Consider the following 26,680-nt stretch of genomic DNA (forward strand, 5'->3'; position numbering starts at 1 on the left):
ATAAGCTTAGCTGACCGTCCACGGCAACCATGAAGCCAAGGAGAGTTCAGCCTCATGTTTCCATATCCATCAAGACTGTTATCACTTTGAAACAGAGCCCTGGAGCTTTCTTCCAGCAATTAATTGCTTTCACCCTTAAGTAACATATGTCCCATCTGCACACATTTCTTGGCTAAAACCAATCACAAGCCACATCTAACTTCAAGGAGGTAAAGAGGTTCACTGACGAGCCTCATGTGCTCAAGAGAACCACAACTATTGATAAATCGCACTGTTATCTTCAACAGTTTTGAAGTCAGAGACACTTAAGTTTCAAGGCCAGCTCTGCCTAAGCTTCTATAGTCACAAAGCAAGAAGATTGATCTTCTGAGATTTGAGGATATGATGCCAAAGTCTGTATAAAACTCCTGGTCAGTTCCTCTATCAATGGTACAGTTGGTAGGCATAATTTGCTTGAATATTTAAATGCACACTATGTGTTAAAATGAACTTTGAGTGTTGAAATTGTCCCCACACACCAAACACAAGTCTTTGAAAATTTGTTCTTCCGATTTTTAGCTTATATTATTGCAAAAATGTAATTGGAAATAAATATAAATGAACATATGATCAATTCCACTTTGTGTATCTACAAAGGTTTCCCTGGACATCACAGCTTATTTTGTTTTTGAAGACCTTGTGAATCTTGCTTGTAATTTGATGTCTTTCAAATTCTTCTTTAAAAGAAGGTCTCCTTTTTGATTGCTTGTTATCAGATCGACTGCTTGTTAGAGTTTGTTGGTGTTTCAATGGGTGGTTGCTAGTTTTTGGATCCAGCAGATTTAGATCTTCTGAATACTGATCTGGATCTAAATATATGATACATGCAAGTTTAATGATTTATTGTATGGCCACATCTGCATATCTTACACCTGAATGCTATTAACCCATAATTCCCTTAGGCTGGATAATGTCCACAAGTCTCCTCCTTGCAACACTTCATCTCAGAGCTTCCTCAGGGCCTTTGTCCACAAACACCACTAGCATTCTGCCAGGCTCCCAAATGCCATTCTGACTAGACAGATGCCAATTTCAATTATTCAATGTTTTTTAAACTAAGATACAGATTGGAAATGCTCAGTGAATTCAAGTAATTACATATTATTACCTTGAGTGAGGTAATACATTACAAGCTGTAATGTAATTAATCTTACCTTAGTGGCTTCTATAAGCATGTCTGATCTACACCAACAAGCTTAGTTACTTCAAGCAGCTAAATCTGGCTCAATATTAGGACATCTGATTTCATTTAGAATAATTTTTTTTAGAACAACTCAGCAAAATAAAATTCCGGTTTATTGTTGGACAAAATTGTTTCACACATACATCAAACAGGCCAAAAATAAATAAATAAATAAATAAATAAATAAATAAATAAATAAATAAATAAATAAATAAACAGCAACTTCATAGACAAAAAAAGGGAAAAAAAAAGCAACCTTTTATCTTTGGCCTTTTTAACCATCTCATACAAACCAACTACTTATAGTAAAGTTAAGTACATACACAAAAAAAGTTACTGGAATGCTCGGAATAAGATTGTTTTTTTGTTGTTTTTGGTTTTTTTTACAAGGTTTTTTTTCTCCTTTGAGATTATAATGAACATGGTCAGACCACAAGTAAAGTCAGAAGCAGGACAGAGAACACTCCGAAGGCTGGTTTGGTCATCCGAGATCATTAAAAATGGCTGACCCCTAACAATATGTACAAAAATATAAAATGTAAATAAAAAATACAAACAAATTTTCCTTTTTAAAGTACTTTAAGAAAAAAAGCAGGGCCTTGGACGATTTGGTTGTTTCTTCTTCCCCTGTTGCAAATTCACGTTGTGGTTTTGGTTGCGTGGTGGAGAGCGTGTCATCAGCAGGTGGCGCTGCCCGCGGCAGGCGGGCGGGCCTCTCTACTCGAAGGTGACCACGTTTAGATTCTGAGACGGGAAGTGGAGGGTGAATAGGTCACGGCGGCGTTTTGGTTTTTTTTTAAGTTTAACTTTTCCTTTTTTGCTGTCTAGTCATCCTCATCAGTCTTCTGCTTCTTGGTGTCAACATCGTCATCCTCATCATCTTCAGCTGCCCGTTTGCCCGTAGCTGCCTCAGCCTCCTCATCTTCATCACCTTCACCTTCCTCTTCCTCCTCCTCTTCCTCCCCACCTTCTTCCTCTTCTTCATCTACCTCATTGTCGGCCTCCTGTTCCCCATTTTCCTCATTAGCATTCCCATTAGCAGGTGCCTCTCTCCCATTCTCCGCCTCCTCCACAACTTCCTTCTTCTCTTTTAAGTCCTTGGTGGTGATCTCAGAGCTGGTGTCCACGGCCGCGTCTGACATGACGGGCACGCCGGTGATCCGATGCAGCGGATTAGAAAGAAAGCGAGAGTTCGAGGGCTCTGGCGATAAAGCTGCGGGAGTCCGCGGCGGCGGCGGCGGCGGCGGCGGAGGCGCAGGCGGAGGTGGCTGCCGCGAGCGGAGAGCCGGCCACAGGAACAATGCCTAGAATAATTTAATTTAGTAAATGGTCATCTTTTATGTTCTTATTTCAAAAGATATAAAATTAATTTAAATTTTAAATGTATTATTATAAATAAGTTGTTCATTGAAAATATACCTTTGAGTGAATTTTTAACTAACATAAAGTTAACTTGGGATATTCATCTTTTTGAAGGTACAAATATTAAAATATGCATTTAAATTAAAAAAAAAGAAAAGTTAGAGCTCAGTCCCTAAATTTAAGCAGCAGTCTGTGCTAGTCAGGAGAACATTCTCACTGTGGAGGCAGCAACTGAGAAACTCACAGCAGCTTTGACACCCAAATGATGTTATATGCTAACTTCTATTTATTGTACATGAACAATCTCTTGAAGTTAATAATAAAAGTAGAATTTCTGAGGTTAAAAATGTGGAGGAAAACCCCCTCTATATCCCTATAACTCTAAAGACTGTGATATGTTATCATTCAAATATTTGTTTATTGCGCATTTACAGTGGAAGAGAAGTGATAGGGTCCTGCAGAGGGGACATCTGTGTTATTACTGGGGTGCCAATTAATGCATCTTAGTTGAGGTAGTAAGTACATAAGTTTTAAAGTTAAAGTGCTATGAAAACGTAGTCCAAATTTGTGTCTGGTGTGTATATAAAAAAATAGAGGTATTCCCTATTTATCTGCAAATATTTAAGTCGTGTTGCTAGTAAACACCATAAAAAAGAGTTTTTATTATCTTTCTCTACTTCGCACCAGAATTAAAGGCCCTCTTATTCCTCATGCTTAGAGTTGACTCTACCACTTAACTCAATGGTTCTTTTTTTTTTTAAATTAATGTAGAAAACACCCAAGAAAAGTAAAGAATAAATAATAGCAGGAATTTTACTAGTAGTTATTATACAAGTTCTTCCAAAGGGGAAAAAAGGCAAAAAATTCAAAGAAATGTGTTAACAAAAATCAGCTTTAGACAATAGAATCTGACCTATGGATAAAATTTTAAATGAAGTTAAAGTATATTTTGAATAAAACAAAAAATGCCAAGGAGTGTGAGTTTCAAATGAATCAACAATTTCCATAACAAGGATGAGATGAGAAAATGTCATGTTTTACAGCAAAAATCATCAGCAGAAGTCCAGACGTGAGACATTTCTTGGGAGTTGGGTGTGGAGATGCAGCATCCGCGGTCTTAGGGACTGACTGCAGCAGGCGCTCCCACTGCCCCTGACGGGGGCAGAGACCTCAGGGACTACCCCAGCTGAAGGGGTTCCTGCCCAAGGCCATACCCCTTCCCAGGGCGCTGCACATCCAGCAGAGTCTGATGAAGGAGCACCAAGGTGCAGCCATTTCCCCTCAAAGCTGGACCACTCCGATAGGGCACTTTTAGCTCCAGACATCCCTGGGTCAGCAGAGGCTCTGATCACTGGATGATGATCCAGTTCTAACTCTCTCCAGAGAGACAATATACTTCCTCCCCTCTTCTCTTCCACACATTCAGTTCTGTTTCAACATCTTATTCTCAGAGCAGCTGATGTATCACATTTTATAAATGCAATTTAACTGAAAAGAAATCATGGCATATGAAATCTGACTTCCTAAGAATGATCTTTTCTTTTTCTACTAGACCTAAAATTGTTATACATATTCATATATGATTTTCTGTTAAACAAAACAAAAAACCCATGGAACACAGACATAGAGGGATTGGAATGAAAACTGTAAAATCTGTGGTATCTGGGGTGCCTTTGTAGAAGCTAAGCCAGGATTCTGATGGCAGGAATCACACCAACCAGAAAGAACAAAAGCCGGGGTTGTTTTCAGACTGCGTAAGAACGGCAGAATTAGACATGAACTGTGAAAATAAAATAAATGTAAAATGTAGACACATATTCTGTTTTTTGCACTTTTCTCAAAAGATGGCAGAGTCCTTAGCATCTTCTAATTTCTGCTATAAACTATTTTGAAATCTGCCTATGATCATAGAATTTTGTGATGTGCTAAAGTGCTTATGATACTCAGCTTTTAAGATTTCAATTAGCAAGTGCTAATTAGCATCTAAAATGTTGGAAAGGTCCCAGAGAGGTTGTAGGAAAAGCAAGGAAGATACAAAGTTGAGGGGCCTAAGATAGAAAGAGAGTGACTTCAAAGCAGCAAAGAGGTGAGTGGAGGGGCAGGAGGTGGGAGCGCAGTGGGCCAGAGGAGGAAATGATGTCTTCTCAGCAGAGGAAGCAGAGCGAAGTGCAAAACTGCTCTTTCAGAGGGCTTGTTTTTCTTGCCCTTGTTTTCAAACAAGATTCTGAAAATGTTTCCTGCTTAAATGATTTAATTAAGTTTTATTTATTTTCACCTTACAATCAAATCTGAAAAGTGAAATTCAGATAAGCTACTAGTAGCTTTCTGTTTTCAACTGTTAATAATTCTGGACAACAACATACATTGACTTTCTTCTCAGTTTCCTTCCTGTCCTGCATTAAATTGTACCTATCACAACACAAAAGTTTAGAGTTTGAGAAAGTTGTTTACAACTCAATGCATTTTTATGATGATAAAAATTTCAGAAAGATCCCCTAAGAAATTATTATCCTTTATGAGTGAATAACTCAAAGACTTTAATTAAAAAATCCTTCACAGATCCTATATGCACCCAATAAGGCTAAAGTCATATAATTGGCTACCTAAGCTGTAGGCAGCTGGAGACAGTTCTCCAATTCCTTACAGGAAGGGAGCTGGAACAGATAGCAGGAAGACAATACGTCATTGAGAACATCGCTGGAGCATCACCTTTAGTGAAAGGAAGCAATGGAAGTCTCAGAGGGCAAAGGGGGGCAGATGGTCCTGAGAATCTCTTGGAATGAGGTTATTTTTATTAGGCATAGCTTATGATGGGAAGCAAATGCACTAGGAACAAATTACCTGGTGCAGATGGATGTGGGTGTTAGTTTCCTAAGCTGAGAATCAAATTCGCAAACCTAACATGTAATCAGAACTGTTGTTTCTAACTTGCAAGTCAAGCTCTATTGCTTCCAGGTAATACACTGTATGATTTCCAATCAAATGCTAATGAGGAATAGAAAGGACAGAATGGCAGGAACAGCACTGAGACAAACCTGCTTTTCTCCAGATATCCTGGGGGAAAAAAAAGCCTCACTCCCAGGATATTTAAGAAAAGAAGTGAAGATCTTCCACCCTGCTTACAAGATGTAATCATAGTTCCATCACTGATAATACAGCTTAAAAATTGTACACAGCTTCACAAAATGTGATGGACATTGAGGCGGGTTCCATACTACATTGAAGGGAATCATATGCTGTGGACTCAGCTTTACTGCAGGAAATAATTTGGCTGTGAAACACAGGCTGAGTTGGTTTTCACCATGATTTTCATCAGGGCTTAAGTTGTTACTGGTTTTCATAATGTAGTGACTAAAAACATTGCATTTGCGATTGCCACATTGTTAAGAACATTTACAATTACTTCAAGAATTTAAATTATACTTTTCAAAACAGTATCTGGGAGGGGGCTTTATAAAGCAGTGTGTGTGTCTGTGTGAATATGTGTACATGTAGGTAGATATGTGTGTAGGTGGATAAAATAGCCTGTCACGTTTGCCTTGTGTTAATAAAACAAAGATGTGCCCTGATGCAGTTTCACAGCATGTGAGCTGTCATAGCCTGAAACCAGCACATTCCATAACTAGATTCTCAATGAAACTTCATATAACTTTTCTCACATTAAGGATGATTTCTGTTTTTCCCTTACAATGTAAATGACTTATCACATAAATGAATTCTGCTTTCAATTATTATAAAGCACGGTACAATCATGTAGTATGATGTCAGCGTATGATGTCTTATGTGGTCATGTTAGTCATCGATCCTCATTTTCCATTGAAGGTTGTCCAAGTTCCTTAGCAGCCTATAATGGCCCTCAGTGTCACAGGGTGTGTGTGTATGTGTGTGTGTGTGTGTGTGTGTGTGTGTGTGTGTGTGTGTGACTGCAACTCTCATCAGATGCTTCTGGAAAAGTATGGGCAGTGGGTTTGACCTGTTGCAAGGACTGGGGCTTACTACTGGGATTTAATCGATGAGGACCAGTGATGTCAAACATCCTTCTCCAAAACTGTCATGAACGGCAGAGAGCTGCCCAGTATGCTGGTAGCGCCTCTGCTGCGGAGCCCGTCATCACAGTCTGATTCGCTGTGTCTCTGTGAGCTTCTGTTTGCCGTGCCCGCTCACAGGCTCCACACCCCGGGCACACTGGGTGTGCCGTTTGCTTTAATATGGGCCTTGGTGTGCTGTCTCCCCTTCCCGAAGTGCTCTTCTTTTCTTCCCCTCCCTGTCATCAGGAAGCTGGACTACTGACTCAGTTTTCAAAATTCAACTCACCTGCTGTTTCCTTAGCAAAATGTTCCATAACTTCCTCATGTTTCATGAAGGCATATCTTGTTTTGTTGTGCTTTGTTTAATGCAATGTATAGATATTTTCTGTCTTTCTTCTTACAAATTGAATTTTTGTGTCAACCCTACATTAAGCAAGTCTATAGGTACCATTTTTCCAAAAGCATTTTCACTTTGTGTCTCTGTGTTCCATTTTGGTAACTTTCACCATATTTAAAACTTTCCCATCATTATTATGTTTTTATGGTGATTTGTGACGAGTGATCTTTGATATTACTACTGTGCTTGTTTGGGGCCACCATAAACCACATCCATGTAAGATGATGAACTTAATCAATAAATGCCGTGTGTGCTCTGAGTGCCCCCCACCTGCTGTCCCCCCACCTCTGTCCCTCTCCTTAGGCCTCCCTATTCCCTAAGACACAGTGATATTGAAATTAGACTGATTAATAACCTTATTACTGATTTGAATTGTGATGAAATACTTACTTTTGAGTAATCATAAAAAAATTTAATAATTCTGAATTTCAGTTTACAAAATCTATACAATTTATAAAATATTTCAAGAATGAAGCAAACACATATCTAGTGAGTGTGCTGTGAGGATTGAGAGGGGTTACATAATGCCTTAGACAATTTCAGGATCATGGGAGGGTCTCAATGACTAGATCATATGAGAGCTGCACCCATCACTCTTAGCATACCTTTATTCTGTCTGGCCCTTTCTTCTAAAGTTTAAATTTCTCAAACCTTTAAATCTTGCAAGAACTAAAAGTTCTTAAATTTTGCTGTATTCAAAAATATATACAACTTGTTTACTATGTTTCATATGTTATGTTTTGATTTTTGCCATAATGATAGATCAGTTTTTTATTCTATTTCATAATCAAGTTTTGATTTAGACCACGTGAACACTATGTTCAAATGTCTTTTGACAATTCAGCATGGATTCAAGGTATAAATCAAAATTCAATCATAAGCAACATCTTGCTTTTTCATTGCCTTTTGTTGCTGTGACTTATAATTTCCTCTGGCTTTTCTGGCTTTCTACCAAGTTAATAGTTCTTCAACTCTTAGATACTTGATATCTTGTGTTGCCACTAATCACCTCAAAGTTAACAGTTAACACACCTCTCAGTATTACCTTGAGTTTAACTCTGTCTACACAGCAATGAATCAAAGTCATGAAAACAGGGGATGGTACCTCTTTAAATCAAAGCATTTAAAATATATATATATTGTACAAAGTTTCAGACTTAGGAAATTCTTTTCATTCTGACAATTTTCTCTTTGAAGTTAATGTCTTTTAAACACACTATCTACCGATTTTTATTGTTTTTCTGAAATGCTATGTGTTTATCTCTCAGTATCAAAATGCTGTGTCTTGTATTAACACATTTTTAATAAAAGAGGAACTATAAATTTGGTAATTGAGTGATACATCAGGTGATTAACTGGATCAGTTAACTTCTTGGCTGTACAAGAAAAATAGCTCAGTGACTGACTTAAAACAGTTGGGGGTTAAAACTATGTTGCTGACACTATGTGAAAATGTTTAAATTCTATAGCTTTGAGCCCAAACTTTTATTTCCACAAAATTATGGGTATAGAAATTATAAATCTTATTGATATTGGAAGTTAATTGGGAGATTTTGATGTGAAAATTTTTATCTATATCATAAAATTATGCTAACAGTTTGGGCCCTTAAACAATCAAAAGACAGGTTAACTTGTTAAAAATTGTCTTTTAAAAATACATTTCACAGAATATGGGTAGAATATGGAGATGAATTGAAAGATTTCAGAGATGGACAAATATGAAAGAGTGACATGGTATTTCTATCTGAAGGTGAAGATTTGAAAATGATAGTTTTTCAGTTTATTGCTTTTCTTAAAATTGTATCTTAACATACCATTCATATTATCAACTCATAATTTTATAATTTTAATCTGTTGAAAGCATGACTTTGCTGTCGGATAAACTTTTTTTTATTAAAAACTAACTTTAAGTGAATCTTGAACCCCTAACCAGAAGGAAACCATTAAATGTAAAAAGGATTTAAATCTTAGCAAGTTAAAAAATAAAATTAACAGACATGTTGAATTTTATAGTATGAGAAAAATGAATGATTCAATTACATTTATGATATTTTCTCTCTCCTCTTTACGCACTTATGAGGAACTTCAGTTTTGATAGATGACTATTATTGCACATCCATAATAAATTTGAACTATGGGCTAATGGAAAGAAGCCTTAGATATTTTTCATGTGGTTAATATACAGGATTTGTAAAAGTGATTATTTTCATGTAGTCCAAAGGGTTATGAGGAATATTCAACATGGTGGACAGGGGGAAACAGACCCTTGGGTTCTTAGTTTAGGAGAAGCCAAATAATCTTGAATACAAATAATTATCAAAACATTGACAATAAAAATCTACCTCCCTTTTAAATTACTCAGCTGGCAGTTACTAGATTCATTTTCAATTGCTAAAGCAGAATCTATGTTTGAGGTCCTTGTTCAGCTTAATAGAGAGGTAAGTGACATGAACAACCTATTTGTATGTTAATAGTAAGAGCAAGATAAAGCTTAGGTGTAGACAGGACACAAGCCAGGGAAAACAGGGAAGGGAGAGATAGTGGAATACATTATTGAGAAAAAGGAGGAGATATATATATTTCACACAGGATACATATATCGGGCCTGCTTCTGGTATCTCAGCATACATGTAATCAAATAGTTTATATACTTTAATGCCTTATACTTTGTTACTTTGCTATGAAGAAAAGAGATTGGAAAACATGATCAAATAGGCTCTACAGCTGAACATTTTAGAATTGCAAATAATAATAATTATGCTGCAATATTGATCTTGGCTAAAGGAGAAACTCCTAACATAAGAGACCTAAGATCGACTGCCTACCAGAATATTTTCCCCAGTAGGCAGAGAAGCAGAGAGGGTATGTTCTTTATAGCATGGGAAGATTTTCTTTATTGCATGTAAAGCAATAATACTGGAAGCAGTCAGATATTATATGTTTCTTAAATTATCTCCTTCAAATCTTACTATGATGCTACTAAGTAAGTGAGAGTATTTTCCTTTTTATAGACCAAAAGAAAAAAAAAAGAATTAGAAATACTTCGTAAGTTGCTCAAAGTCAGGTAGATTTTTGCATCTGACAGGGGTTACATTCCAGCCCCTCCCCAAATGCCCATTCCACCAAGCTGACAGCCTTCTGTTCTCTTCTTGAGAGTGATTGTGGCAAAATAAATCCCAGCTGTGTATGTTCTTTTTATATAATCTCTTTTCTTGTGGAGGAGGAAAAATAAAATATATCAATTAAATAATCCTTAAACTAAATGACTTGCTTCTGAGACCCATCAAAATCAAAAGGAGCAGTGGAGGTATGACTTGGTACAGAGCACATGTCTAGGATGTGCGAGGTCCTGGATTCAAGCCCCAGTACCTCCATTAAAAGAATGGAATAAAATCAAAAATAGATATTGCATTTCAAATGTATAAAGCCAACATTTGCTGTAGAAAGAGTTATTCAGGATAAACTTTAAAAGTAGGATCTGAAATTAATTAAAAGGCTATACAAAGAATGTATTGAAGAACAGTGCCTCTGCTGTACAATGGGAATGTGTCTAAAGAAAAGGGCTCGAATAGCAATTTTCAGTGATATGCATAGAGTTAGTGGCTGTCAAATAAAGCTGCATTCATTAAACTTCAAATCCAGACACAGGAACTTTTACCATAGAACCATCCTTTGGTGAGTATTTTTAAAGCCTATGATTACTATTGTTATTGTTACTTATTCCCTGTAGCTTAGATTAATTACTAAAAATGTTTTCTGATCCTATGAGTAAGAGGAAAAAGTTTCAGGAACTGACTTGAGGATTAACTTCAGATTTCATCATTAAACTTAGACTTATATTTAATATTCTTAATAGTAAGGAACATAAGTATTCTTGTATGAATTTTTAGAAATAATTCCAAACAGTAATTCTTATCAGCATGAAGTCATAAAAAACTTTATTATAGGCAAATTGAAAAAAAATGAAGTTCTTAAACTTCAGAATTTTTTCAGAACTGAGAATTCTGAAAGCCCATATAATTCAAATCTGGTAATCTAAGTAAACAGGCCTGAGTTGGGACTGAGGGACCTGACCATCATTAGTAAGGTATGCATACTTAGATACAGAGTAGGCCCCCAGTGTTTCATAACACACTGAGGAACAACTGAGATAGCAGGTCCCATTGTTACAAAATCCAAAATTGCTCTGCTCACCACATAACAGGCCAGTAAGTTGGGAGACTAGGTGTCAGGGCAAGGAATAATAACTATTTGGAAAGTGGGCAGACCGAGAAGATGGCAGACTAAAAATGTCTTGGAGAACCATCTTCCCCAAGGCAGAATTCAGGCTCCTTTTTTTTTTATTAAAAAGGGGAGGGGCTGTGGTTGGTTGTTGCAAACTTCTTGGTGTCAGAATCCTTTGTTCTGCAGCCTTCCATGTGGGTCAGATCATGCTGTCCCTGTAAACTTCCAACAACATGTTATTTTCTATTCTGCAACTTTTTAATCTTTATATGAACAGGAAAATGTTATACTCTTAAATAGGGCAGCCTTGACAATGGGCTGCCCCATCTATTTCAGGCTCTAGGCAACACTGTTTTACAAAAGGGGCAGAACCAGGGTGAGTCAGCACTGGACACAGAGCACAGGGCTAGAGCTAAAGGCACAGGTCTAAAATGGATTCAGCTTTGTTCTCCCCTATTTCACCATAAACAGGGAATTCTGACAAGTGGGCAAATTATACATTTAAGAAGACAACACATGTTTTCATTTTAAGAAAATAAAAAGATGAATACCTGCTTCAATTATACTTTAATTATAATCATTAAGAAAAATCAAACTATCACTGTGTATATAGGCACTCCCAGTCGTCCAGCCATTCATTCAATTAATATTCACTGAGTTCAGTTCCTGTCATGTGTGTCCTAGGCACTGGTAACAGGGATACATGGGGAACAAGAGATTTAGGGTCCCTGTGTCAGCAGAGCTGTCAGTCCTATGAGAAAGATTGCCATCTGATTGCCCAAAAGCAAGCAAAAATAAAATAAAATAATTAACAATTCTTATTGGGCTTATAATGAAAAGAATGTAGATTTTCCATTACAAAAGAGAAGTATTTGAGAGTGAATTGTGTCACATAACAGAAAAAAATCTCAGTGAGGCATTTCTGAGGAAATTATGGTGAGTTCTCCAAGCAAGCAAATTTAACAGCTTCCTCCGTGATGTCTGTGTTGGTCTTGCCAAGCTGTTCCTGGCTGTAACTGAGCAGGAGTCAGGAACTCATATTCCTGGATGTCTTTGCAAAGTTCAAGTCATTTCTTTGGGTCTCAGGGCACATCTCTTGACAAGAGAATTTTAATTTACAGCTCATTTTATACAGAATAGTTTGTACCTTTCTTTCTTTTGTTATTAAAATATAGTTGATTTACAATGTTGTGTTAGTTTCAGGTGTGCAGCAAAGTGATTCAGTTACACATATATATATTATTTTTTAGATTATTTTCCATCATAGATACCAAATATAGTTCCCTCTGCTATACACTATGACCTTGCTGTTTATCTATTTTATATATGGTAGTGTGTATATGTTAATTCCAAACTCCTAATTTATCCTCCCCATGCCTTTCCCCTTTGGTAACCATAAGTTTGTTTTCTGTGTCTGTGACACTATTTCTGGTTTGTAAATAAGTTCACTTGTATCATTTTTTTTTTAGATTTCACATATAAGCAATATCATGATATTTGCCTTTGTCTGTCTGACTTACTTCATTTAATATAATAATCTCTAGGTCCATTCATGTTGCTGGAAATGGCATTATTTTATTATTTTTTTCTGGCAGTATAGTACTCCATGTATATATACAATGCATCTTCTTTATCCAATCATCTGTTGATAGACATTTAAGTTACTTCTGTATCTTGATGTTTTGTTATTGAGTCATATACACTGTATATATATTCTGGAAATTAAGCCTTTGTCAGTTGCATCATTTGCAAATATTTTCTCCCATTCCATAGGTTGTCCTTTTGTTTTGCTTATGGTTTCCTTTGCTGTGCAAAAGCTTATAAGTTTAGTTAGGTCTCATTTGTTTATTTTGGCTTTTATTTCTATTGCCTGGGTAGACTGCCATAGAAGAACTTTGCTAAGATTTATGTCAGAGAATGGTTTACCTATGTTTTCTTCTAGGAGGTGTGTAGTGTCTTTTCTTATGTTTAAGTCTTTAAGCCATTTTAAGTTTATTTTTGTGTATGGTGTGAGGAAGTGTTCTAACTTCATTGATATACACGCTGCTGTCCTGTTTTCCCAACACCTCTAGCTGAAGAGACTGTCTTTACTCCATTGTATATTCTTACCTCGTTTGTCAAAAATTAATTGACTGTAAGTCTGTGTGTTTATTTCTGGGCTCTCTTGCTGTTCCATTGGTCCATATGTCTTTAACCATCTAACCACAAAATACCTTACCCTCTTAATTACTATAGATTTATATATATTTTTAATTTTATTTAATAATTTAATTTTATTTATTTAATTTAAGATTTAAATATATATATTATAATTACTATAGTTATATATAACTCTCAATATCTGATAAACTCTCCCTTCTTATTTGATACAACATTGTCTTGGCTATTCTTGTCTCTGCCTTTGAGTACCAAATTTATCAGTTTTTAGTAGAAATTGATTACATTTGCAGATTGATTGTGGGGAGAAATGATTTTTATAAGATACTAGTATATCCATCTCTACTTCTACGTTTATGTAAATCCTGGATTTGCTGTGTAAAGACAATTTTATAATTATCACTACAGATGTTCTGCAAATTTCTTTACACATTGTTAAAAATGCATTGAAATGTATCTGTTTTTATGTTGACATTTTATTCAGCAAACTTGATGAAGGCTTTCTTCCAAAAGATTGTCCTTTTCTGTGTGGATTTACTGTATGGTACAGGGCTCCCCACTATTTGCAGTGGAACCCTGCTGTGTCACAAATAGGTTACAGTTGTGGCAAGACATTGATCTGAATCTTTGAGCAATTTCTGTGTATCTCCTGAGATGAAAAATACTGGCAAGGACTGAATAGACAATCACAACTTCATTTGTTCTTTTCTTTTCTTTCTTTTTTTTTTTTCCTCATCACACTTTTATGGTGGAGCTCCTCAGCACATTGAATAGATGCTGTCATTGCATCTTCCCTTCTATTGCTATGGATTTTTAAAGAAAATGTTTATAATGTGTTCAACATTAAAAATGATGTGTGTTGTTGGTTGTTAGTAAATAACCACTATCAGATTTAGAAATCTCCCTTTCATTCTTAATGTTCTGGCATTTTATACTCAGAGTTTGTGGGATTTTATTAAATATCTTTTTCCTGCATTGAATAAGATGATCTTGTGATTTTGTTTCATGACACTGCTAATGTGACCAATTACATCAATAATTTCCTTTGCTGCTAGATTCTTCTTGTATTCTTAGCCATAATGCATTTTTAAATAAAATGCTATATTCAGTGTGAAAATACTTTAATTAATCTTTTTACTTATAGATAATTGTAGATTCATATGCAAGTGTAAGAAATACTAGATAGTGATCTCATGTACCACTTATTCAATTTTCCAGTTGTCATGAATTTAATCCATCCTTCCCTTTATACTTTTCAGCCATTCTATCAGTCACTATAAACATGTTTACATAATGGTTTACTTAAAGTTTTCCTGATTATTCGCCTATAATAAGGGATGTCTCCTTTTAAATAACATATGTCATATAAAGCAAAACTCAACCATAAAAGCAGTAACTTTCCTGAAAATAGAACTAAAATGTGAAGCATTACAATCTTTGACTTACAAAAATACCTTTCGGTCTCATTAAACCTTTACTCTCATAAATAAATATGGTTACTTTGATATTTTCATTTACTGTTGCATAAATGTAACATGGTATTGTACAGGCAACATTAAAAATTTTGATACTTTTTAAAAATTACTGTAAAGGCTAACCAGTTAATGAAATACATTCATATAAGAATTTGTCTTTGAATTTTTTCCCTTAAATCAGTGAGAAAAATTTCAGTTATTTAAGCATATTTAAACACAAATTTAACATAAATTAAACATAAAATTTAGGGATGTTAGGTTCAGATACAATGTTAAATTTCTCATTTATTCATTACTCAAACTGACCCAGCAACAGTGCAAAGTATAAACCTTGCAGAATATTAGCCTTTTAACCCCCAAGGCCAAATGTATAATAAATATTAAACATGCTGCAGAGGGTAGAGATAATTGAATTATAAAAGTACAGAAAACAAAGACATTTTGATTGGAATAAGATCAGTAGGTCTTCGCAGAGGAGGAACAATATAAATAAAGCCTTAAAATATTGATACACTTCACGTTAAGGGCACATTTCAGATGCTGTCAGGAGTAGCACATGTCAATGGTTTTTGTAGTATGTTTAGAGGAGGGAGGAAGACAGGGAGAGATTCAGGGCTCCATCATGTAGCCTTTCAAAAGTGATGCATTTTAAAGACAGCTAGCTTCTTTATGTAAAATTTATGCAAACTTTAGAAAAAACCCATTATAATTTTTTTGTTTTATTGTGTTTTATTTTTAAGTATTGGCCTTTCCATCTGTAACATACGCTCCCCACCATCTGTGCATAAATGGTTCATGTCCTTAACAAAGTCCACGATGTTCAGCAAAGCTTGGCTCCCAAGCACCCTTACCACTTAATCCTCCACGTTATTCCCCAGCCAGTTGGCTCTGTTTTATTTTCAGTGAAGTGCTGTTCGCTCAAAAGGGCAGGTTTATGATGAGATCAGCTGGGTTTACCTTGAAAGCCTGATTGTCAAGAGGGTGTGTGACTAAAACAGCAGGAAGCGGAGGTCTGTGATATCGCTGGCTAAGAGACTGAAATGACTTGAATAGGAGGCGTGACTCAGATTTCAGGTCTCATTGTTGAGTGAAAACAAAACTTGTCATTTCAAATAGTTATTTTCCCCCTGGGCCAAAACAAGGATTCAAAGTGAAAGAAACAGCGTCCACCTGCAGCAGGCAGTCCCTCTGGCCATGCGACCGCGAGGCGCCGCGGAGCCCCGGGTCTGGCGCTTGCTGCCCGGCGGGGGGACCCCCGGCGGCCGGGCGGGCGGCGCGGAGGCCCCGGAGGAAGCGGCGGCGGCGGCGGCTCGGGCGGCAGCGGCGGCTCGGGGCCTCGGGCGGCGGCTCGGGGGGCTCGGGCGGCGGTGGCTTGAGGGGCTCGGGCGGCAGCGGCTCGGGGGACTCGGGCGGCGGTGGCTCGAGGGGCTCGGGCGGCGGCGGCTCGGGCGGCGGCGGCTCAGGCGGCGGCTCGGGCGTCTCGGGTGGCGGCGGCGGCTCGAGCGGCTCGGGTGGCGGCGGCGGCTTGGGCGGCACCGCACACGGGGGCCGCCGCCGGGTGACGCGGGGACCGCTGCGCAGGCTCAGGCACCACGTGGGCCCCGGCCTCAGTCAGTCCCCCCGGTCCCCGCTCACCCGATCGCCCCATCTTCTCCCGCCGATCCGCGATCACCGAGGCGGCCTCGTGCCCCCTCGCCCGCTCCCCGTCCCTCCCCTGCCCCCGTCCTCGCCCGGGGCCGCCGCCTGCCTCCCAGGATAGCTCTGAAGAGAATCCAAGTGGAATTGAATGACCAGGCATGGGAGCCCCCAGCACAGTGTTCAGCAGGTCCCGCTGGAGGTGATACGGTCCATTGGCTAGCTACAATAATGGGGCCAAACGACCGTCCTGATCAGGGTGGAGTATTTTTCTTGACACCTCATTTCCCAACAGGTTACCCCTTCAAACTACCTAAGGGTGCATTTACAACAAGAATTTACCGTCCAAATACCAACAGTCATGGCAACAGTTGTCCTGATATTCTGCAGTCATAGTGGTCTCCAGCACTATTTCAAAAGTACTCTTGTTCATCTGTTCTCTGCTGTGTGACCCCAATCCAGATGATCCTTTTGTGCCTGAGACTGCTCGGAGGATCTACAAAACAGAGAGAAAAATACAGCAAAATAGCTCGGGAATGGACGATGTGTATGTGATGTATGTGATGTATGTGATGTAATTAAAGTATGTGATGTAATTAAAGAAATTATAGGATAACCTCTACAAATAAAAATAGGGGAATTCTGAAAGACAAAGTACTTTTGATTTCCATCTGACAGCGTTCTATGTGCCCACACCTCATCTTCCCCTGTGCACATGTTTACCTGATACAGCAGTGCTGCGTGTTGCACATACTTGGAATAACAAACTAGAACTCCTGTACTTCTGTACCAACATTGCCTCCCAGCAGAGAAGTGTGTGTGTGACAAGCCAGTTCTTCAGGCATAACCTCGGTGCAAGATTAAAAGCTTTCCTTATTGACTTCAATTTGGATAATGGCAAGGTGAGGGGTGGTGGGTATGCTGTGTGCTTGAAAGGGGAAGGAAAGCTCCACTGACCTGTAGGAGGTGGTTTTTTAAGTGGAACCCTATTAAACTCAAAACAGTTTTGAAAATCAAGGAGAACACAAAGCTGTTTCTGTATTTATTTTATTCTAAGGACTTATGTCTTAGGTGAAAGTTATGAACAACCAGATTAAACTCTACCCACATCCTGTGTTTTAAGGTCTAAGTTTAACTGGTCAACATTTAAATGGATTGGAGCTATGAGTATATGAAGTGTGATGGGCTTTGATCCCAACTCTTTTACATCTCCCCACCCTTCATCTTTCAGCCCCTCTTTCTCTCTTCCATAGTCTTCGGTTTGTATGTGGTTTCTCAGTTAATACATAGCTAAAAGCTCTTATTTTTCTTATGTTTTTAACTGCTTAGGTCTATCTGTATATAAGGGTGAAAATTCATTTGATAGAAATACTTGTGTATATTTAAAGACCCATTTGCTCCTCTGGAGCTTGTACATTCAAGAATGATTAATCTGTGTAATAAACTGATTACTACAGTCATTACATATATAAAAAAAAAAAGTAAATGAAACATGTTGAAGAGACAAATCCAGATCTATTTAAAGTGGAAAGTAAGTGTATTTTCAAATTTTTAAAGTCGTTACAAAGTTCCCTCTGGTACTAGTTTTTATTAGAAAATATCAGTATAAAGTCATCATCTCATTAACAACTTCTGAAATATTTCTATTTTCTTGCCTTTGGGAAATGTAATAAATACGTCCCTAAGGGCTTGTTGGCTGACCCAAATTTTTAGATGTTTCACAGTCTCTGATCCTAACTGGATATTATTACTTTAATCTCTAATGTAATGAGTTTTGACATTAAATTATTTCTGGGATTTTTCCAACCTCAAACATTCTCTAAGTCGCATTTTCATAGCTCTAAAAAGAGCGCCCATGAAGAAAATGCCCAAATATTAATCTCCAGATATATTTTCTCCAAACTTTCATATCTCATGTCCAACTTGATATGTTTCCTAGAATTTTCATTAGCATTTCAGTTCAACATGTCCCAAATCAAACACCTATATTCCTTACCCCCCCATTCTCAGTCTATTCTTCTCCTTGGTCCAGGCAAAAACTTGCATTTATCTTTGACTTCTCTCTTCTCTTGCATCTAAACTGAATCCCTCAGAAAATCCTGTTGCCCCTGCAAACAAAATAGAATTAAAATCTGCTACTCACTACTTCCATCACTACCATCTCGGTGTCATTTCATCATCTTTAGCATCTTTAGCTGGTTTACTGGACATGGTCTCCAAATTAATCACTCCACCTTTGCCTTTTCCTCCAATAGCAGCAAGAGTGATTCTGTTTAAATGTGAATCACATCATGTCACTCTGCTAAAACCTTCCACTTGGTGGCTGCCTAGATCACCATAATAGGAGCCCTTAAAGTGCCTGATGAGGACCTGCATGGTCTGGTCTCCTTCCATCTCCGACCTCATCTCCTGTCTCACTATTCCCTCTCTTACTCTTTTGCTGTCTTACTGTCACCTTGCTGAACTGTGCAATTAGACACTTCCTGACCACATTATTTAATAATAAACCCTGTGTCCCCACTCAAGCACTCTCCATCCTCTTTTTTGCTTTTTTTCCCTCACTGTCACCAATTAAATTGCTATATATTGTAATTAATAATAATAACAACAACAACAACAATAATAATAATTAATAATAAACGTGTATGTACTTGTTATGTCCTTCTAGCAGAATGAAAACCCATGGAAGGGACCGTTTTGATCTGCTTTGTTAATTATTCTAGCTCCAGTACCTAGAAGAGCCTCTGGCACATAATAATGTCCTGTTTACCATACCAGTAATCAACTTTGGGGAAAAAAGCTATTTATGAAATTGCTCTTTCAATACTGTTTTATGAAAATCTTAATATCTACTCTGAAAATACCACAATATTCCTTTAATGTTCCCTTTACAAACCTGAGTAATGTTTAGCCTATCTGCTTAGTTTCCTAAAGCTGAAGATTTTAAATAAGTGGCTTTGAAGCTTGCTGTTATTGTTGGATGTTTCCTTGTTTTCCAGAAGGAGTCTGGTGAGGGATTTTTCTTTATTATATTCCATGTTTTTAAAAATGCAATAAAAACAATTTACCAGAGACATTGGCTTGATACTGTTAAGTGTATATCTTGTGAGAGATTTATATTTGAACGTTGAAAATTTAGCCAAGTTTATAAAATGATGAAGTTAATTTAATTTTGTACTTGTTTCTTCATGCATTTAATTGGAGTTTTTTAAAGTTAGGCATTATTACTAAAATTACTAGTTCAACTTTTCAAAGCTAACTCTGACTTCATACCTCATTTCCTTTATATGGCCATTTTGGATATAATCTTAACTCTACATTACCTAATAACATTTATTTCTCAATTAGCAAGTGATCAGGAGCAAAACTGGATCAAAATTTCTTTCAACATATAAAGATACTTCCACCAATAATACATTACTTTCATATTTAATGACCAAATAGATAAGATAAATATAATATTTTCAAAATACATGACAACAAATATACTCAGAAGAGAAACACTGTAACCACCATTACAATAATATATTCTTAATTTTGTCCCAATTATTACATGCATCTTAGGTGACTTCCTAGGATATCGCAGTATCACTCAAGGAGGAAACTTGAATAGAAGGAAAGTGCTTTTAGCACGAGGTCTGGAGGAATGCCAGCAACGAAAGTGAACATGAAGTAAGAGGCACTGAGACACTGATCTGAAGGCACTGATGGGAGCAATAGAAGAGGTAAGACAGTGACGTTAGGAAGTCAAGATGAAGGAGCATTCAAAAACTAGGGTATGGGGAGTGACTTCAGAGAGCTGGCAGAGTGGGAAGTCCCAACTCTTGTCCCCCAATAGCAACACGGATTTAGTGATAGCACATGGGTGAAAATAGCTTTATGAGACCTCCACATCCAAGTCAGTAAATTGTAGCGTGGTCATGAGCACAGAGCTAGTGACAGCCAGGTGAAACAGGCAAGAACACAACTTCACTTCACCCCAGAAGTCCCTCCCCCAAGCAGGCACAGTTCAGCACCAAGAGGGTGCAGCTTGACCCATGGTTTCTCCCTCAGGAGAAAGAGAGTGGAGCCTGCACCCAACACCCTTGGCCTTTCAGCACACTGGCCACAGGAAAAGTGGTGGCAGCTTACTACGGCCAGTGCAGCTGTGCACAAATGGAAGAAGGTGCACAGCCCAGGACAGAGAGAGAAGGGGGATGTTCACATCCATGAAAAACCCTGAGACTCTCCAGCTGGCTGCTGGTGAGGCCCTGTCCCTGTGAAAGCCAGTCTGTAAAGGCTGGGGGAGGCATCTGTTTCTACAAGTATGCAGACACAAATGTAAAACTGCTAGAAACATGGAGAATAAAGAAATATGACCCAACCAGAAAACAAATCTCTAGCGACCAAGACTAAAGAAATGGAGATTTATGAATTTCCTGAAAAATAATTCAAAATAATCATCTTCAAGAAGCTACATCTTAAAGATGCTTTTATGAGTTACAAAATAACAAGTATACACAACTAAACAAAATCAGGGAAATGATACATTAAAAATGTGAATATCAAGAAAGAGAAAGAAGGCATTAAAAAAGAAAAAAGAGAGTGAGAGAAAGAATGGAAGTAAATACATTTTGGAGCTGGAGAATACAACTAAAAATTCAATAGAGAGCTTCAGAATCAGATTTGATCAGAGCAAAGAAGGAATTGGTGAACTTCAACACAAGTCATTTGAAATTATTTAAAGAAGCAAAAAGAAAAAAAAAGAATGAAAGAGTAAAGGAAGCTGAAGATGAGACACCTCAAATGAACAACACACAGAGTGTGGGAGTCCCATAAGGGGAAAAGAGAGAAAGTTGCAGGAATCTTAAAAAAGCAGTGCCCCTAAACTTCCCAGGTCTCGGGGCGGAGATAGATCCAAGATGCATGAAGTTCAAAGTAGCCCATAAATGAAACAGAAGGTGTCTATGCTGAGACATGATAACCAAATTGTCAAAAGTCAAAGACAGGGTGAATTTTGAAATCACTCAGAGAAAAATCACCCACCATGTAGGAGGAAGTCCTCTTAAGGTGATCAATGCATTTCTTAGCAGAAAGCTTGCAGGCCTGAGAGATTGAAATAGTATATTCAAAGTACTGGGGGAAAAAATTATGAAACAAGAATGCTATACCTGGCAAAGCTGTAAACCTAAAATAAAAGAGAAGAAAATACTTTTTTAGATGAACAAAAGCAGAGGGAGTTCATTACCACTAGAACTGCTTTAAAGAAATACTAAAGGGAGTGTTTAAAGTTGATAAACAGCAAAAAGAAAGCATAGTATGAAAACAGAAAATTCACTGATAAAGGTAAATATACAGACAAGTACAGATTGTAACATTGGTGTGTAGACTCCTTTTAATTTTAGTATAAAAGTTAAAAGATAAAGGGTATATAGATTGTTATAATTCTAAGATCCTTATGTAAGCCTCATGGTAATCACAAAGAAAAGATATGTAAAAAAGCATATAAACTGAACTCCTTAATCAAATTAATAAAGAGGCTGAATGGAAAATAATATAACAAATAACCAAAGAGAGCAGGAGTGGCATTACTTACATCAGCAAAATAGAATGTATGTCAGAATCTATCAGAAGAGACAGAGAAGGACATTGTAAAATGAAAGAAGATTCAGTCCAGGACAATTGACATTAGAGTACCTAGAAACACAAGGCAAACGTTGATAGAGCTGAAGGGATGAAATGAACACCAATATAATGATAGTAAGAGACATCAGTAACCCGCTGTCAATAATGAATAGAACATCCAGATAGAAAATTAATAATGAAATAGTGCACTCAAATAATGCTATATACACCAAATGGACCTATCAGACATATATAGCGCATCCCACCCCAAAACAGTAGAATACACATTCTTCTACAAAACAAAGAGAACTTTCTCCAGGAAAGATCACATGTTAGGTCACAAACATTTTAAAAGATTGAAATCTTGCTATTGTAAGTATATTTTCTGACCACAGAGAAATGAAACTAGAAATCTACAACAGAAGGAAAACTGGGAAATTCACAAATATGTGGACATTAAGCATCATGCTCCTTGCCAAACAATGGAGCCAAGAAAAGTTCAAAAGGGAAATCAGAAAATGTCAGCATAAATGAAAATGAAAATGCAACATACCAAAACTTATGGGATCCTTCAGAGGCATTACTCAGAGGGAACATTATATTGATAAACACCTACATCAGAAATGAAGAAAGACCTCCAATAAATCACCTAAGTTTACACCTTATTGAATTAGAAGAAAAACCTAAGCCCAAAATTAAGAAAGGAAATAATACAACTTTGAGCAAAAATAAACAAAGCATAGAAAGATATTTCAAAAAATCAAAATAAGAGTTGGTTTTCTGAAAAATAAACAAAATTGACAGATGTAAGTTAGACTAAGAAAAAATAGAGAAGACTCAAATAAATAAAAGCAGACTACAACTGATATCAGAGAAATAAAAAAGGATCAAAAGAGAATACTATAAACAAGTATACACCAACAACTTACATAGCCTTAAAGTAATGGATTAATTCCTAGAAATATACAACCTACAAAGACTGAATACTGATGAAATATAAATTTTAAACAGACTAATTACTGGTACAGAGATTTAATCAGTAATCAAAAGCCTCCAAAAACAGAAAGTCCCAGGACCACATGTCTTCACTGGTTAATTCTAGCCAGCATTTAAAAAAAAAAGAATTACTGCCACTCCTTCTCAAACTCCTGCAGTAAACTGAAGGAGAAAGAATAGTTCCAAACTATTTTACCAGGTCAGGGTTACCCACATACCAAAGCCAGGCAAAGGTGTTACAAGAGAAGAATGTTATAGGTCATTATCCCTGATGAACATACATGCAAAATTTATCAACAAAATACTAGCCCATCGAGGTCAACAGGCTTATTCACCATAATCAAATGGGGTTTATCCCCCTTGAATGTAGGTATGGTTCAACAAATACAGTCAGTAATGTGATACACCACATTAACAGAATAAGAGAGAAAAACCCCATGATTTTCCCAACAGATGCAGAAAAAAGCATTTGCCAAAATTCAACTCTCTTTTATGATAAGAACGCTTAACAAACTAGGGATACAAGACATGTGTCTCAATGTGGTAAAGGAAATAGAAGACAAGCCCGAAGCCAACGTCAGACTCAATGAAGAAAAATTAAAGACTGTCTCATGATCAAAAGCAAGTTACAGATGCTCCCTCTCACCGCTTCTGTGCAACAAGGTGCTGGAAATTCTAGCCAAAGCAATTAGAAAAAAAAAGAAAAAAAGAAATAGAATTCCAAATTGGAAAAGGAGTAAATATATACCTGTTTGCAGACAAAATGGTCTTGTATGTAGAAAACCATAAGGCCCCATAAAAAAATGTTAGAACTAATAAACAAATTCAATAAAATTGTAAGATTTGAAATCAATATGCAAAAATAGATTGCTATACACACAGTGAACTATCTGAGAAGGAAATTAAAGAAACAATCCTGTTCACACTAACATCAAAGACAATAAAATACTTGGGATTAGACCCAAGGAGATGAAAGATTCGTACCATGAAAACTGCAACATGTTGAAGAAAGAAACAAAAGAAGACAGAAATAAATAGAAATATATATTCATATATTGGAAGACTTAGTGTGTTAAAATGTTCATAATACCCAAAGCAATCTGCAGATTCAGTGCTATTCCCATCAAATTCATAATATCTTTTCATGAAGACAGTCAAAAATGCTTACAGAACTAGAAAAAAAAATCCTTAACAGCTGAAGAAATATTAAGAAAGAACAAAGTTGGAGACATCATATTTCCTAATTTCTAAATATATTACAAAACTACAGTAATCAAAACTATATTACTGGTTTAAAGATAGCCGTATGAATCAATGGAACAAAACAGACTCACAATAAACCTATATCTATGTAATCAACTGATCTTCAAAAAGGGAGAAAGGACACACAAGGGGGGGAAGCATAGTCCCTTCAACAAAGGGTGGTGGGAAAACTGAATATCCACATTCAGAGAATGAATCTGGGACCTTATCTTACACTGTAAGTAAAAATCATCGTAAAATAGATTAAAGACTTAAATGCAAGACCTGAAACTATAAACCTTCTGGAACAAAACATAGAGGAGAAACATCTTGACACTGGCCTTGGCAAATATTCCCGGCATATGACACCCAAACACACAGGAAACACACCCCCAAATACATAAGTGAAACTGTATCAAACTAAAAGCTTCTGCACAAAGAATCAATAAAATGAAAAGACAACCTAAGAGAATGGGAGGATCTACTTGCCAAACTTACATTTGATAAGGTGTTTATATCCAAAATATATAAGAAACTCCTACAACTCAATAGCAAAAAACAAATAACCCAGTTAAAAATGAGCAAAATCTTGAATAGACATTTTTCCAAAGAGGACATACACATGGCCAACAGGAGTAAGAAAATGTGCTCAGCATCGCTAACCATCAGGGAAATGCAGATGAAGACAATGAGATAGCTCTTCATACTCGTTAGGGTGGCTGTTATCAAAAGAACAGAAGAAAAGTGTTGGAGAGGCTGTGGAGAAACTGGAAACCTTGTACACTGTTGATGAGAGTGTAGAATGGCCCGGCTGTTATGGAAAACACTATGATCCTCAAAATATTAAAAACAGAATTACTATATGACCCAGCAATCACACTTCTTGGTATATAGGCTAAATAATTGGAGCCAGGAGCCCCCAAAGGATATTTTCATTCCCATGTTCATTGCATAATTATTTGCAATAGCCAAGATATGAAAGCAACCTAAACGCCCATTCACAGATGAATGAATACAGAAAATGTGGTACATACTTTCATTGAAATATTGCTCGGCCTTTGAAAAGAAGGAAATCCTGCCATGTACAGCAACCAGGATGAACCTGGAGGACATTACACTGAGTAAAATAAGCCAGTTATGGAATGACAAGTAATGTATGATTCCACACATATGAGACAACTAATGTAGTCAAATTTGTAGAAGCAGAGTGTAAAATGGTGGTGTCCAAAGGCTGGAGGGAGATGAAAATGGGTGGGGTTTTTTTTTTAAGACTATAAAGTTTCAATTATGCAAGAGGAAGAAGTTCTAAGGATCTGTTGTAAAACATAGTGCATGTATTTAATAATATTACAGTGTATACTTGAAATTTTGTTCAGACAGGACAGCTCATGTTTTAAGTGTTCACAATTAAAAAAAAAAGTAGAGAGCAATCCACACTTTAATTGCTGCTCTGCTGGCAGGTCCATTAACAAAAACAAACAAACAAAAAGACTTCACTGGATGCTGCAGTATGACGACTGTTAGTGATGTTGTCCATCCTTGGAATGGTGGAAAGGAAGTCCAGATCTGAGGCAATGGAGTTGGAAAATTCATGAAGTTTGCCTCTGAACAGTGAAAGTTGAGGCAGTAAGTTGAGAAGGTGCAAGGGAAAAGCAGTTCGAGCAGGACGTGCAGATGGATCCCAGGGTCTGTCACACGCGGTTTGCCATTCAGAGCCGTGCCGAGTTAAACAAAGGACTCAACTTCCTCGCTTCATTTTCCTAATTGATAACGGGGGTGACACTACTGCCCGATGCACTGGAGGGGCAGTGCAGCTGTCCATATAAGTCTGGTAGAGCCCTGCCTATCATGGCAAACACAAATGCTACCATACAGTATTAGCTAACATTGTCTCACAATCATTAAAAAATGTCTTTTCTATGCTTATCAAGTGTTATTTTCTTCATGTATTTTCCAGAATATTTTCATCAACTGCAAATTGGTTTTACTTATTTTCTGGAAACTCATTCTATGCAAGAAAGAAGTCTTTACTCCCCCAGTATTTCTCACAAAGATGCAATTATTCTCTTGGATTCGGCTTCCCTTATTGTCTATTCAAGTGCCCACATTGTCTTTCTAGGTTGTGAACTGGGAGGTTGTTTATACCAAAGTAGATTAACAGGTGGAGGAGTGAGTCTGTGGCCAGAGAAGTGAGCATCCTAGAAAGTGCATTTTATTACCTGATACTTTTTTTTTTTTTTTTTACAGATACTGGACCCACTATGGTGGAGGTCAGATTTCAGTATTTAGCTTTCTCTCTGACTATGCACAGCTTCATCCCCCAGGCAGCTGAAAAAAA

At 37.1% G+C, this 26,680-nt stretch overlaps 1 protein-coding gene across 1 annotated transcript; it reads right to left on the bottom strand.

Annotated features, from left to right (window-relative positions):
• Nucleotides 1-1,477: 1,477 nt before the first annotated feature.
• LOC102541615 (prothymosin alpha-like) lies at nt 1,478-2,513 on the bottom strand. The gene has a single exon (XM_006219771.4). It carries the CDS (start codon nt 2,362-2,364, stop codon nt 2,047-2,049), a length of 318 nt encoding a protein of 105 aa, XP_006219833.1. The 5' UTR covers nt 2,365-2,513; the 3' UTR covers nt 1,478-2,046.
• Between the last annotated feature and the right edge of the window lie 24,167 nt (nt 2,514-26,680).

Source organism: Vicugna pacos, chromosome 6 (assembly GCF_048564905.1).
Source record: "Vicugna pacos chromosome 6, VicPac4, whole genome shotgun sequence".
NCBI classification, from domain to species: domain Eukaryota; kingdom Metazoa; phylum Chordata; class Mammalia; order Artiodactyla; family Camelidae; genus Vicugna; species Vicugna pacos.

Excerpts from the sequence above, each read along its gene's own strand:
- LOC102541615 (XM_006219771.4), bottom strand. The coding sequence starts at position 2,364 with ATGTCAGACGCGGCCGTGGACACCAGCTCTGAGATCACCACCAAGGAC.